Source organism: Physeter macrocephalus, unplaced genomic scaffold (assembly GCF_002837175.3).
Source record: "Physeter macrocephalus isolate SW-GA unplaced genomic scaffold, ASM283717v5 random_1457, whole genome shotgun sequence".
Classification (NCBI taxonomy): domain Eukaryota; kingdom Metazoa; phylum Chordata; class Mammalia; order Artiodactyla; family Physeteridae; genus Physeter; species Physeter macrocephalus.
This window is the reverse complement of record NW_021146454.1, coordinates 10,201-25,000: the sequence shown is the minus strand read 5'-3', so window position 1 is coordinate 25,000 and position 14,800 is coordinate 10,201. Positions and strand designations below refer to the sequence as shown.

Here is a 14,800-nt window from a genome sequence, read left to right as displayed (position 1 = left end):
ACATGAAATTCAGAACCTAGGGAAGAGGCAGTGGTGCTTTCACATGGGGCCCGGTGCAATTACAAGCAGCTCCTGAAATCACTGGGCAAAGGCCAGGCCTGGCTTTCCCGTTTGGTGAACATCCCTCACTGTGGCTTAGGAATCATTAATAGCTGACATGCACTGGGGGCTTACATGCCAAGCACCACTCTAAATGCTTTGCCTGCATTTATGCATTTCATCTTCACAACCCTATGCCATACCACCCTGTGAGGTACAAATGACACGTACGGTACAAAGGAGGCACAGAGAAGATAAGTAATTTGCCTGGACTTACAACCTAAACAACCTGAAGCCAGATCATGTGCTTTTAACCTCTGGGCTATTCTGCAGTCCAAGGACTGAAGCAGACAACCTTGGCTCTATGTTTTTGACCTCTGAGCCAATTCATATATTTGAAAATTTCAGTACAACCATGGTAAACTTCCTGAAATTCCCCCAAACTGGACTTACATATTTACCTCTCTCTGCGTTTTCCCTCACAGTTCCATTGCCGTCTCTTCCTGTGGAACGCATCTGTCACCTCTCCACTCTGGTGCCAACTCTCTGAAGACCTTACCTGGTTTCCTCTCAAATCAGAAATCAATCTCTCTGTTCTTAGGTGCCCTTTGTTGAAACGTCTTTTCTGGCACGTCCCACATGAGGTCGGGGGTGAGTCACTTGGATGTTTGTCTGTCTCCCCCGCTAAACTGAGAGCTCTGGGAGGGCAGGGACTGGGTGGGACTTAGTGTTATCTTTTTAGCGCTTGCAGGGGGCTTACTGGGCACTTAGTAGGTGCTGGGGTTTTCGAAGATGAGATTCCTTTTTTACGGAGTCGCGAGTTGCCGTCTGTCGGCTCTCTCTTTTTTGGGACGACGGTATTCGCTGAGCCGCCCTTGCCCGACCGCTCCCCGCGCCGCCTCCTTTCCCCCCCCCCCCACCGCCCCCGCCCAAGGCCTGGCCTGCCGCTTGGCAGGGCTCCGGCGGCCGCGAGTGCCTGTGCTGCCCTGACACTGGCCTCGGCCCAGTTTCCCGGCTTCTAAATGCGGCCCGGAGCTACCGGGGGAACTGGAAAAACACTGGCAGGCGGCCCCACCCCCGGGCCCGGCGGGCCGGGCGGCCGCGTTTCTGCGGCTAAGGGCCTGCTGCTTGGGAGGCGCTGGGGCCCCCGGCGGGGAAGCGGGGGAGGCGGCCGGGCGCGGGCGGCTGCCTGCCTGTCAGCGGGAGCGGGCGCGGGCTCGTGTGTCAGCGGCTCCCTCCTCCCTCTCCCCCCGCCGCCGCCCGCCCGCCCGCCGGGCCTCCCGGCCTCCCGCCGCCGCCGCCGCCGCCGCCCGCTCCCCCCGCGGCCTGGCAGGCTGCCGGCTGCACAGGCGGGGGTTCGCGCCGTTCTCACGACCTCTCAGGTTGCCTGAGCTCATCTGGGAGCTATTCATTTCCTGCCAGAAAGCAGCCGGGCCTGCTAAGCAAACCACCTTGGCTGCAGGGCCGCCGGGGCTGGCCCGGCGTGGCCGCCCCGGCCTGCTCCCCGCCCGGGCCGCGGGCCCTGGCGGCCTCCCTGGAACCCCCGGCGGCCCCGGCGGGCGCGCGGCGGGGGCAGCTCGGCCGCCCATCTGGTTGCACTTAGGAGCCGGGGAGGAAGCTAGCAGCGGGTTGTTACCGGCCAAGGGGTGTGGGAAAAGTTAATTGACTTTAATGACAGGTTTCCCGGGACGGCGGTGACGATGAGGGGGTCCAGCTTAACCCCAGGGTCCCCACTCCAGCAACACGTGGGGTGCAATGGGGCGCGCCTCCCAGTCGCGGCAATTCACCGTTTAGAGAAGGCGCCCGTCTAGACCCAGGAGAGCCCCCTTCCAGTTCAGCGCCTTTTCCGCTCCGGATGCTGCCGGGGACGGCGGGGGGCCGGAGCCCCGAGGGTCTCCATTGAGAGGCTAATGCACGCGGCAGCGAGGCCGGCGGCCAGCATCCGGACGTGGAGCTGGGAGCCGCGCCTGATCAGGAGACATCGTCACCGCCCGGGGGCGGGGGAGAGGGGCTGCTGGGTGCGACCCGAGGCTGTGTAAATTAGTTCAGGCCCGAAGGATGCGGGTGGGGGCCAGATTGAAGCTTCTCCTCTCCCCCAACTAATTACCCCAGAAAGAGCCTGGGTGCAGGAGGGCACAAGGCCTTAGATATAAACCCACTCGTTTTACGGACTTGGAAATGTTCCAGAGAAGGGAAATGACTCATCCAAAGTGACACAGTGAGTTTGGTGGCAGAGCTGACACAAGAGCCTGAAAATCCCCATTGGGGCCTAGGGTCTCCCCTTTCTTTCTATATTGTACAGAACTGCCTCATCTACTAGTTTAAACCCAAATTCAGGAAAAAAAGACCATTTTCAAACTACTAATTATTTTCAAACGAACAAATGTTTACTTCTTTTCCTTAATCACTCCCCCCATATCTGTGTGCTTTTGATGATATTAATAAAAATCCACTTTTTTCCGTTGTTCCCCTTCAGCACAGGGAAAGACAAAGAGATTTAGTTTTGAGTTGATTTAGTGATCTCACTGTGTGTGTGTGTGTGTGTGTGTGTGTGTGTCAATTTTTAAGAACATAAATGTACTTCTATAAAAATGAGACCCTGTTGTCTCCATTATTTCTGCTGGGACACTTCCAGCGGAGCCAGAGGACAGATTTACCAAGTGAAGCATTTGAGCTTGGAATGGGTGTCTTAAAAGAGCAATTGTTATTATGTTTGTGTTTAAACAAGAGAGAAACGACAGAAAAATGATATGATAAAGAAGGCTGTGTGTGTATGTGTGTGTGTTTCTCTGGGGGGGGAAGGTGTGTTGGACACCTTTCACAGACACAAAATGAGGCAAGTTGGAGCCAAAATTTTTAAAGTATCTTTTAAACCTCTCACTCTAGGTCTGAAACTGGGTGGAAGGTATTTGAGAAAACTGACTGCTGTCTGCTAGATTATTCCTGTGATAGAGCGGCTCTCCATACTGGCCTGTGGAAAAGGCCAGCTAGGCGGGGGAGAGGTAAAGCTTTTGAAACAAGACAGAAAATCGTTGGCTTTATCTTTGTTAGGAAGGCTTCAAAGATTGATCTCTCCCGCCTCATCCTTCTCCTCCCAGAAGCCCTTCCAAAAGAAGGGGGGTGAGAGGAGGCTGGCGGGAGGGGCCGGGCAGGGAGGACGACTGGCCGTCGGTGGGGGAGGAAGGCGCGTCCGCCAGACCCACAGCGCCGCTGATGTGTCTGGTCTCGCAGGGCTCGTGGTTTTCATTTCCCCAACACCTGGATGCAGTCAAACACCTGGCCAAATCTGACAAAATCTGACAAGCCTTTGTGATGGGATTTGGAAGAAATTCCCTGCAGATCCTGGCACAGTTTAAAGCTGTCCGCTTTGAGTTAGGACTTGTTAAGGAGGGTTATGTGAGCTGAAACCGGAGACAACCCTTTTGCTTCTATCTGGAGCCCACATCTTGCCTGGAAATGGGGCATGACCAAGCAAAGGGGTCGCTTGCTGTTTGCATTAAAAGGGGAAGATGGCCTGTGTGCTTGCCAGCAAGGCCCCCACATGCTTTCTCTATTAGAGCCAAGCACAGAAACTTATCAAAAACATATGTCTGGTGTTAATCATCTGGACTCGGGCTCCACTTGGGAGTCTAACTAGCTGTTCCTTGGCAGAAGGAATCTGTTGACCTTCTCAGCTTGCTTGAAGAGGGTGCAGAGAGGCATTTCAAACTTTTAGATGCTGGTACAGAAAATGTCTAGCTGCACCTAAAGACTAATTAAAGGAAGACTCCAACCCTTGAAGGCTGGAGGCTGCAGCTATGAAGACTGTTTTTACTTGGATGTTGGTGAGCTACCCCAGGGCAGTAATGATGCAGGAGCCACCCGTAAATGTGCAGTGGGCAATAGTACTGGATTGATGAACTTCATGAATTCAGCCCTGTTCCACCCTCCTCAGAAGGAACCAGTATGAGCGCCAGGACTGAATGAACTACCCAATTGCTACTAGAAAAGTTTTTGAAATCCTTTAAGAGATTGACCACAAATTGATCAGGGAAGCCATATCAGATGGGTTCTCACAAATTAAATGGAATTTAGTTCAAGGAGGGTTGGTAGAAGGTTGGACAGAGTTTTTTGAATGTTCTTTTAATAACAAAAGAGCCAATTCCTGAATTCTCAGATTACATGTAACAAATTCTGCCGAGACCTTTTTTTTTTTACATATTCTGAAATAATCAGTTCTAAGACATAAAAGCATTCACTCTTTTTTTTTTATTATATTTTCTCAAATAAACTTCCCAAAAGGAAGATATTTTAAGAGCATTTTCAAACATCTTTGGCATCACATAAAAAAGAAATCTCGTGTAAAAAACGAAATGTCATCTGAATTTTTATAATACAAAGGCGCAATCCAATATGAACATATAAAATATATACAAATATAGTGCATGGTCAGTCACTTAATACAGCTCTCTACAAAAAAGTAACTTTAGAAATTAAAAAAAAAACAAAGTAACCAGTTAATCACAAAACTCCTCCCTTCGTTCCCAGCCTCCAAGTTCCTGTTTAATGTCCCGAGGGAAGAGAGGTGGGTTGGGGAATTTAGGGGGAGGGGTGGCCTGAGCCCCTCAGTTCCGCCACGGCCTCCACATGGAGTCCGCCGTGAGCGAGGGGCCGCTGGAAGGCGACACCGCGTTGGGGCCCACGGAGGTCCCGCTGTTGCTGGTGTAGACTGGGATGACCGGGCCGCTGTGAGCGAAGGCCCCGTTGGGGATGAGGAAGGCAAACTGGCCGTCGGGAGCCGGCACCACCTGGAAGCCGCCGAACACCTTAGCCGCCTCTCCAGCCGGGCTGCCCAGCTTGCAGGGCGCGCCGCCGGGAGGGGGCGCCGCACCCCCGGGGATGGGCACGAGCGGCGGAGGCGGCGCGAACGGCGCGTGCTGTGGACCTCCGGGTCCCGGAGGGGGTGGCGGCGGCGCCTGTAAGGCGGGGTGCGGCTGCCCTGGGTAGGTCATGGCGTTGATCTGGGTCATGCAGTTGGCCAGGTGGCCGAGGAGTCGGGTGCGCACCTCGGTGTTAACGCCCTCACACGTGGACAGGAAGCGGGTCACCTCGTTCATGCACTCGCTGAAGCCGGCGCGGTACTTCCCCAGCACGCTCGGGTCTGTGCTTAGCGCGGCTGCGGGCCAGAAGGAGACAGACGGGTCACCGAACAGCCCTGGCCCCGAAGCCGCCGCCTCCACCCTGGGAGGTCCCCGCGGCGCGCCTCCCTGACCACCCGCCCGCGGAACTGCGTCTTGGCTACCGGGCTGGGTTTAGAAAAACCATCCGCCTCTCCACACTAGCTTGGCGACCGAACCCGAGACGCTCCCTCTCCGTTCCCTGTCGGTCCATTTAAACCGATCTCAAGCCTCAGATTTGCCTCCTCCCCACCCTCGCGCGATGTGACCTTGGATAATGCCCTTCCCCCCTGCTCAACCATCCGAGCCGTATTTCCCGTTCTGTAGTGGGGGAGGAGGGAGTGTTAAACCAGAAGACCCCAGGCTCCACGCAGCTTAAAAACCGCCACGGTTCTAAGTCCTTTCGCCCCCACCCGCTTCCCCCACTGCCAAGCCGCCCGCAGCCCTCGCTGCTACAACCTCTCTCCCTCCCTTTCCGGAACAGTAACAACTTGGAGTTGTGGCTATAAATAAGCCCCAGACCGTGGGAACGCAAGAGTGAGCCAAGGCAGTAAAATGTAGCTGAATGCCTCTCACAACCACGGGCGGAAGTCTGGAAGAAATCACCGCGGGGAGAGAGGGACGCCCGCAGAGGGGGACGCGGCGAGCCGCCCTCACCCGTCATCTGCGCCCGCTGCAGGTTCCGGAGGTGCTTCACTGTCATTTCCAGAATGTCTGCCTTCTCCAGCTTAGAATGCCGTGAGCTCTGCACCGAAGAGGCAAGGGAGGAAAGTGAGAGCCCCGCCAGCGGCCTCGGAGTGCTGGGGGTCCCTCCCCGCCCCGGCCGTGGTGGCGACATCCCTAGACCCCGGCTAGAGGGGCTCAGCCCTACCGCCTCAGAGAATGCAGTGCAGGCGGAGAAGATCCCGCTGGCAAGGGGGTTTCACTCTTAATACCTGAGAAATAGTATTTTGTTTTTTCACTTAAAAAAAGCAGAATTACCCACTTACATCTTTCTTAAGAGCATCCAAAATCAGTGTTTTCAGCTGGCTCAGACTTTCATTTATTCTTGCTCTTCGTCTTTTCTCCATGATAGGCTTTGATGACTGTAAAGAAAAAAAAAAAAAAGAGCGCTGAGTTCCCATGGGACCTGCCATTTCACCCCTCGATTTTAAGGGAGAAAGGAGCCCCCAACCCCGTCTTAATCTCTTGGGGCTGCAAGAGATGCAGGTACTGCCCTTACCTTTCTGTGCTCAGATGCTGTCTTTGGTTTATCCGGTGTCGTGTTGACACTGGCTGGGGTAGCAGCCACCGGGGACGAGGAATTTTTCTCCATTATATCAGCTGGCATTTTTCTTTTTTGTTTTTTTTAAATCCCTAGAGAATTTTATTTTTGGAGTTCTTCACACACAAAAAAATTGTTTTGTTTATGTCCCTTCTACTTGAGACTTTCGCAAAACTACTGAGCAAGTGCTGAGGGTTTATTACAATATCTTATGGCTACTTGGTGATCGGTAGCGCAATTCCAGGACCAAGGAGAGAGGTAGACGGGGGATTCCGCTGTTATCAGCACCAGCTCCGGATCCTGTGTGATCCCCAGGCCCTGGCGGCCTCTATATATATCTGGGACTGCACGCGAACGGCTCGTGTGAAACTTCCCAAACTTTCTTTCCCACAGTAACTTTCAGCCAATGGGAGGAGGAGACACGCGGCACCGCTCGTGGACCGCGCCCCCCCATTGGCCGCCAGGCACAAGGCCTGGCGGCCAATGGCGCGCGCCTGAGCCCGGGGCACCAGAGGCTACAACGTCAATCAAAAGGATTTTAACCCTTTGCTACTCTCCCTGCTGGGCTTTGCTTTAGAGAGGATTTTTCCGCATTGGGTTTGCTCTAGTCTAGTTTATTTCTTTTGGAGCTAGGGTCTTTGCTCCTTATTTCCGTTCATGTGTAATAGAGCTGCTTTGACGCTAATAAGAAGTTCATTTGAAACATATTTTAAAAAAGGTTTAGAAGGGCAAGGATAAAAGGTTATAATTGCAGTGGTTAAAAGGGGGGAATTGTGTAAGGGTGTGAGTTACGGAAACATCCAAGTGATTTCCCGCTCAGACTCCGCACATTCGGGGGAGTAGAGGGGTGAAAATCGACCATGCAGAAAACGGACCAAAAAAATTCCTTCTTGCATGCAGAAAAAGTGCCTCCATCTTACATTTGCAGGTTTTTCATAGCAAGGTGGTTTTTGATCCCCGCCCTCCCCCCCCACACGCCCACCCCGGCCCGGCCCTCATTTCTCTTCTGGAGTTGGGGCCTTGGACCCCGCTCTTCCCCAGGAAACAATCAGAATAATTTCTAACTGAGCAGAAAGGAAATGGAATTTCAAATGAAAGATGAACAAGGGGGGCTTTGATGGCAATGCCTCAGGGACGCGCGCGCGTCCTCGCCACCCTTTCCCTTTCCACCCGCCGGCTCTCGATTCTGCTGCATGTTGAGGTGGCGAGCGGAGCCGCAGCCTCTCCCTCCTTCTCGCCCCGCGGGCGGCCGGGGCAGCCTCAGCACCCGGCGCGCGCGGGCCCTTTAAGAGCTACACCAGCCGAGCTGCAGTTTGACATCAGCCGGCCGGCAAGGGCGCGCCAGGAGCCGAAGCACGTGCCAGGATGTTTTATTGCCGCCGCGGCTGCGGCCCGGCCGGGAGGATGTGTGTGTGCGTGCGTGTGTGAGTGTGTGTGCGCGCGCCCCGGGGGCAGGGAGGCGGGGGGCTGCGGCGGGCGGCGGAGCGCGGGGGCTGGTTCCTGGTCCCCGGGAGAAGCCAAGAAGGTAAATAGCAGCTGCTGTGCTCGAGCCTGGGAAAACCCCGCCCCCTGCGCCTTGGCCGGGGCTCATTGGCGCGCGCTGCGTGTGGGGTGTGTGTGTGTGAGTGTGAGTGTGTCCGGGCCCCCCTCCTCTGGCCCCCGCCGGGCCAGGAATCCGAGGGGGCGGCGGGAGCCGAGCCCCGGAGCTTACCACCCCCCCCCCACCCCCCCCAACTCCGCCGGGCCAAGGTCAGCCCTTCCGGGCGGGGAGCGCACGCCCTGGGGTGGAGAGTGGGGAATTATTCCAACCCCCCACTCCACCCCTGATTTCGGGCTTGAGGTTTTAACTCTGCCGAAAGCCTCACTAGCAACAGCCCGGGGGAGGGGTGGGGGCCTTCTTGTTTGCTCCCAGCCCCGGCCCTCCCTCCCACCGCGGGGCCTCCGGCGCCCGCCGCGGTCACGAGATGCCTGACCGCACTTAGGAAGCGGCCGGGTCAGCCTCCTGCCTCCGCTCGGCGGCTGCGGTTAAAGCGGCTTCGCGCCGCCAGCCCTTTCCCCGGGTCCAGGGCGGCCGGGCAGCTCCCCCTCGCTGCGCCCGGGAGGCCGCCGGCGGGCGGCCGGGAGGAGGCGGGCGGCGCAGGCGGCTGCGTGCTGCCGGTTGGCCGGGCCGCGCGCCGGGAGGAGCCGCCGCTGCCGCCGCCGGGTGCCACGTGGCGGGCGCCGGGCCGGGAGCGCCAGGGCTCTGGCGGCGGCCTCCCTGGGGGATTTGCCGCGCAGGGCGGGCGACGCGCACTGCCCCGGCCGGCCGGCCGGCCGCCACCGCCGCCGCCGCCGCCTCCCTCCCTCCCGCCCGCTTGCCCGGATCGCCAGTCCCCGCGCCCCCACCCCTTCCGCCCTTCCCGCCGCCGGGGAGCTCCGGGCGCTGCTCGGGCGGCTCGGGGCAGCCCGGGAGCCGAGCGTGTCTTGTTTGATGTCGCCCCCCGCCCTCCCAGCCCTTCCAGCCCTTCCCTAGGCTTAGAGGCCGCCGGAGGCCTGGCACACATTTCTCAGTCACTTCATTCCTTCCTTCTTCTGAGCTCCCCACTGAGATAATGTTGTAAATGATTTCACCAGATCTCGTCCCGGATGAGATTCAGCGGTTCCCCACTCTGGGTGACCTTGGGCAAGCCCCTCTCCTGTCATTACGGAACGCATGCTCTGTGCCAGACACTGTGTTAAAAACCCTGGGATTACCACCACGAGAGATAGAATGGCAGCCGGTAAGGAGTTGCAACTCTGGAGGCAGACAGACTCTGATTTTCTGATTGATGACCGAGCATTCCTCTATTATTCCTTTCTTTTAGGGCTTGGATGATGGCCCAAGCCATCAGATCAGGAGAACCTAAAAGAAACACTGAACCACACCGGTATGGGCAACACTATTTCTGGTCTGTGTGGGTGGGTACAGGGATAAATACAATAGTTATTGCCCTCAGGGAGCCCAGGGCAGAGAGACACTGAACTCTTAGGTGCATCTGATATCTGCCTATTTCCACGTATATTCCTTTGGTAGGTCCTAGGTTCAAGAGAGACAGTTATATATCTAGATAGAAGTAAAATGCTATGAAGTTTTAGGATAATTGAATTACTCATAAATTGGGGTATCCTGGAAAAATTCCTGGAGGAGGTGTCCTGTGCTTTGTATCTTGAAAAATAGGTAGGATTGGGGCATTGGAAATGTGGTGAGTCATGGGGCTGGGGAGGATGGCAGTACCCATGGCACTGAAAGCCTAGACTTTGGAACTTGAGGTGTTTATTCAGGGAACATGGTCTGGAGCCTAGGGTGTGTGACAGCCAGGAGTGTAAGAGGCATTGGAGGAGGAGGAGACTTAAGGCTCTTAAACATCTTGCTAAATGACTTTGGATTTATCTTTAGACAGTGGAGAGCTATGAAATGCTCTCGAGCAGAGAAGGGACATCAAAGTTCTCCTTTAGAAAGATGGCTCTGGGAGAACGTGGAGAGTGGTTTGCAAGGTTCAGAGGCAGAGGGCCCAGTTAGGAGGTTCAAACCAGTAAAGGAGGTTCCTAGGTGACAGGTGTAGACTGACACTCACCCGGAAGCACCTGCCTAGAACTAGCTCACCTGGGCGTTGACTGCACATTGTCCAATGATCCAAGTTCTGCAGAAACTTGCCTACCCTTTACTGCAATGTTCCCCCACAACCTGGAATCCAACCAAGGAATCCTTGTGACTGGGACCGAATTTACCTTCCAAGCCTCATTTCCATCTTCCAGGACAGCCCTCAAGTCTGCAGCCAAACCTGTACCTCATTGCAGGCTGAGTTTACTCACTCTTGCCCCTCAGGCTACACTCTGGGATTTTTTTGTGTGTTTTCTTTACACACTGCAGAGTGGGCTTTGCCCTATCATGTTCTGAAGAAATGATGAACAATGCCTCCTTTGTTCACCTGCAACCTGGGCCAGTGGGGAAGGACTTTTCCTTCTTATTTTAAACAGATGGAAAAGTGGTGATGACAGAAAATTGTCTGTTGCTTTGGAAAAAAGTGGGGTTTCCCTGTGTGTTGGACATCCTCTTGGTGAAAGGTGATGAGACTATGAAGTTACCCTGCTTTCTGCTGTGCAGACTTTGCAAGCTTCTTAAAAGGCTTCTGCTCAGCATCTGACTTTTTAAAAACTGCATAAATACTCTGACCCAGATTCTTCCAAGGAATGAAAGTCTTCCCAGGGAAGATTGTTAACCCTTTCCAGGTTACCCCCAAATCTATGGGAGCCAGTGACTTCCTCTATTAAACTCTGCTATGACATTGACTGCTGTCTGCTCTTGGGCCCTAATTAACTAGCAGGTCATGCCACCCCCTGTCCCTTCTAGCCTAAGAGCCTTTTTTTTTTTTCCCTGATTCTGTCATCTCCTGAGGATTTGGCACCGTGAAGGTGCATGGAGAATGTTGAACATAGTCAAGTTATGGTCTCACTGCAGTGCCTAAAACAGCCTCATTGACCAAATAGTTAATCAACAACTCATTTACTGCCACTTTAGGAGTGCTTAGACTGGTAGAATGAGCAAATAATTTAAACACACACACACACACACACACACACACACACACACACACACACACACACACATTTTCAGATAGACAGAGCCGGTCAAAATTTTGCCATGAATTTGTTTCTGGACCAAATAAACAAACAAACAAAAAACCAAGCCATGAAATTGTCAGCCCTCCATCCCAACCATTCAAGTAGAAACTTTCTTTGCAAATGTGCTCGGATGCAATTTTTCAGCATCCTTATCCTGGGCAGTGAAAATAGTACCAACCAACGGGACACTCTCCGCACCTTCTCAAATGGGTAACTAAGCTCCTAAACTCAAGAAAAGCCTTTTGGATTTGGAAAGCTCTTCTTAGAGAGAAACAGCCTTTATTTTTCCGTCTTCCTTATCCCCTCCGCCCCTCCCCCCAAAGCACAGAGAAAACTCAACCCTGTTCATCAGTGGAGGTCATTTCTTTGATCCCCATGTGAGACCAGCAAAACACCAGGAATCTTTCCCACTGTATCATGCCCAATAAATACAATCAGGGGCTGCTGTGTTTGTCTCCTTCCCCCTTTCTGCCCCATGAAGGGTGATTTTTCTCCATCTTATTGCATCACCTGTTTGCTTTAAACCATAAAACAAATAACCGCATCTCTAGTGAGACTCTCCTTTGTCCCTGGGTATCGGAATGGTTTGTGGGTTTGGTTTAAAGCTAAAGAAAGGAGAAAGAGTGAGAGAAGAAGAAAAAAGGTATTTTGCCTGAGGACTTGAAGCTTTTTTTTTCCCCCCTTTCCCTTCGCTTGACTGACTTTCTCACACTCAGATTCCCTGCAGCCTGCCAGGGACGTGGTAGCTGCCCTGCCAAGAGCTATCCTGGGAGGGCTATTGAAAGAGCTTTGAGTGAGTACACACTGGGCGGATTTTCCCCTCCCCTCCATACCTGCTCCGCACCTGTACAGGGAGCAGTCCCACACCTATCACCTGATCGCAGCCCTTTCAGAGACCGTGAGAAAAATAAAGCCCAGGATAGAAGAGATGTTTGTCTCTGTAGGGCTGCAGCCAGGTCCCCACAGTACAAGTGCCCAGAAACAGCACATTCCTGCCCTGGTGTGCACGCGTGTTTGCCCTCGCGCGTGCTGGCTGGGGGCACAGAGAAGGCGAGGGAAGCCAGGCATCACCTGCATGATGTAATGACTGCCTTGCTGCCTTCGTCTTCTGGCATCTGCCTGACTGGTAGTTTTGTGATCCTTTACTAAAATCATTATTGTGGTCCTTCTAGATGAGTCCATATATGCTCATCACAGCAGAATTCACGACAAGGATTTCTGACCTTAAGGTTCACGGATGCACCCCCAGGGAACCCCCTGAAATGGAATTCAGAATTATGTCTCTCCATGCATATTTAGCAGGAGCTTAATAAATACTTTTTGAATGAATGAACAAATGCATCATTCCCTCCCCCCCACCCGCAAGGAGAGGGTCCACAGCTTTTAGCAGAATCTCAAAGCTTTTTTGACCCAGAAAGGTTGAGGAAGGTGGCCCAGGCAATCCCCGATTACAAGTGGGTACTCTAAGGCCCAGAGAGGGCCAGGGACTGGCTCAAGCAACATAGGGCCAGAGTGGGGGCCAGAAGCCAGCTCGAAGCCCTTTCCATCACGCCACAGTGCTGTGGGCTTTGGGAAACTGAGGATGGGTTTATAGAGTTGTGATCACTGCCAGAACTTGGATTTAAAATAGACACTTTAAATAAATAAATAAATTAATTAAATTAAATTAAATTAAATAGACACTTTAATAAAGATACTTTGAATTTCCAGAACTTTTTTTTTTCTTAATTTTGAGGCACTTGAGCGGCTCTGCACCCAGCATTTGGATGGAGAAAGGGATAGGCGAGAAAGCCAAGTGTCTACCCACAGAAGAGGATTCAGGAATGCTTTCAGCAAGAGTCCTGGTTGCCATGCAGTGGCATTTGAAACGACCGCAACTCTGCATTCCATCTTTGATAAAAATAAGTTGCTACTTCTAAACAAAACTGCCTAGTTGGTTTCTGGCCAAGCTGGGACCTCGAACTGCAAATCGCGGGTGAAGGTGGAAAAACAAACTTTTCAGCATTGGCTCATAGCAGGCTGTAATGCTTTCTGCTTCCCCCGAGCCCTTTGGAAAACTTGACCACAGCCAGTGGGACCAAGGGAATGTGCACTTTTCTAATGGGCCCAAAAAGAGGATGGTTGCCAGGAAAGCCTTTCCCATGGGGCGGGGGCAGGGCACCGGGGACAGCTGAACTCCCACATTTGGCCACAGCAGCCATGGCGTGCAGGCTTTAAAATGTGCTCTCAGCTAACCTTTTACTCTGAGCAGGGCTGCAGTGAGGCAAGCCTGCAAGCCCAGGGATGAAGGCGGGCATTTCTGAGGGATTGCACGGCTGCTGACTTGCGCCCTTGTGTGTGAAAGGCTCAGAACTGCACCGGGGCTGGTGCCTGTAGGGGCCTCTGGAAGACTCAGGAAGGTCGGGTGAAGTTTTAGCCCTTAACTTTAAACCCAGGACATGGGTTTGCTGGGCTTGCTGATAGCTGCTCAAATTGTGACATCAGATCAAGTTTCTCAAAAACTCAAAAACAAAAACAATGCAACTAACCAAGAGAATCATTTGGATAAAACTTAGGGCCAGAAAGTGATATGGGATGAATGTAGAAGGCATATTTTAAATCAAAGTCGCTGTCATTGTTACCCTTGCTTATTTTCCTCGGCTTATAGGAAAGGGGTAGGGGAGGCAAAGTAAGAGACCTAACAGGTGGCTTAATGGGTCCGTTCGTTGAATGCATAGGAAAATTGAGCCTAGGAAGAAGTGACTGGACTAAGGTTTAACAGCCTCCCCAGAGAGGGAAGAGAAGGCCAGAATTAGGCTCGAGTTTCCTACCCACCAGTCCAGAAACCCACCCCTCTGTATCTGTATGAGAATAACGTTTTGAAATATCAGCTACAGCAAGTGACTAACATTACCACCAAAGATGGATTTTCTGGTTGAGAACCAGAGCTACCTGCTGGTAGGTGAGTGTGCTGGTGTGACAGAGTATGCCCAGCACACAGCGTGGTTAAATGCCGGGCTTGCTGCACCGTGATTCCCTCTAGAATTTGCTCACCACCCTGTGACCGCTGGAAAAGAAGAGATCTTGATTTCTGAGTTCCAGGAGGCAGGAAGCTGCTCGCAGGGGCCACACAGAATAGTAGAGGGAGAGGTGAGACAAAGAATGAATTTTTCCAAGTGGTAGAGAGATGGTATTTGCATGTGAGATACACATTTTCCTTTTGTGTATCAGGCTTAGGGAACAAGAAAAGACAGTCCGGGCAGCTGCCACAACTGCCACTTAAGACTCTGGTGGGTTCTAGCATTTCGGGAGCTTCTGGTCTCTTTCACAGAGTTGGAGGGTACCTGTCTTCTTGTCTTGTAGTATTTGACAGTGGACAAGGCACTTTATAGTTCATTACAGCATTTTGTCCTCATATATAGCCTTATAACCTAGCCTAGAAAGACATGGTGGAAGGCCCAGGGATGGGGAGAGAGAGGATTCAAGTGATTAGTTCAGGAGACCATGGGCTGTTGAGGGCACAGAATATAGGATAGACAAGCTTCCTGGAAAGTTGTACCTCTAGAGAAACAGGGCAGGGAGCTTAGAGGCCAGGAGAGAACAAACTTTCCTTTCTCAGCCACCGGCAAGAATAAGATGTCAAGAAACTGGAACCGGGGCTTCCCTGGTGGCACAGTGGTTGAGAGTCCGCCTGCCGATGCAGGGGACACGGGTTCGTGCC

General features: G+C 53.1%; 1 protein-coding gene and 1 long non-coding RNA gene across 2 annotated transcripts; one reads left to right on the top strand and one right to left on the bottom strand.

Moving 5' to 3' along the window:
• Positions 1 to 4,269: 4,269 nt before the first annotated feature.
• Positions 4,270 to 6,786, bottom strand: HES1 (hes family bHLH transcription factor 1). The gene is made up of 4 exons (XM_007102372.4): positions 6,418 to 6,786; positions 6,185 to 6,280; positions 5,853 to 5,940; positions 4,270 to 5,194 (listed from the first exon to the last, which is right to left on the bottom strand). The coding sequence occupies exons 1-4, from the start codon at positions 6,523 to 6,525 to the stop codon at positions 4,644 to 4,646; spliced, it is 843 nt and encodes a 280-aa protein (XP_007102434.1). The 5' UTR covers positions 6,526 to 6,786; the 3' UTR covers positions 4,270 to 4,643.
• A 1,080-nt stretch (positions 6,787 to 7,866) lies between these two features.
• On the top strand, positions 7,867 to 14,723 carry LOC114485361 (uncharacterized). The gene is made up of 5 exons (XR_003678830.2): positions 7,867 to 7,984; positions 9,073 to 9,218; positions 9,303 to 9,365; positions 11,817 to 11,893; positions 12,836 to 14,723. It is a non-coding gene; the product is annotated as an uncharacterized lncRNA (long non-coding RNA).
• The last annotated feature ends 77 nt before the right edge of the window (positions 14,724 to 14,800 follow it).

Excerpts from the sequence above, each read along its gene's own strand:
- HES1 (XM_007102372.4), bottom strand. The coding sequence starts at position 6,525 with ATGCCAGCTGATATAATGGAGAAAAATTCCTCGTCCCCGGTGGCTGCT. Across the intron at positions 6,281-6,417 it reads CAGCATCTGAGCACAGAAAG|TCATCAAAGCCTATCATGGA; the intron begins GTAAGGGCAGTA and ends TTTTCTTTACAG. Across the intron at positions 5,941-6,184 it reads TGGATGCTCTTAAGAAAGAT|AGCTCACGGCATTCTAAGCT; the intron begins GTAAGTGGGTAA and ends TCTTCGGTGCAG.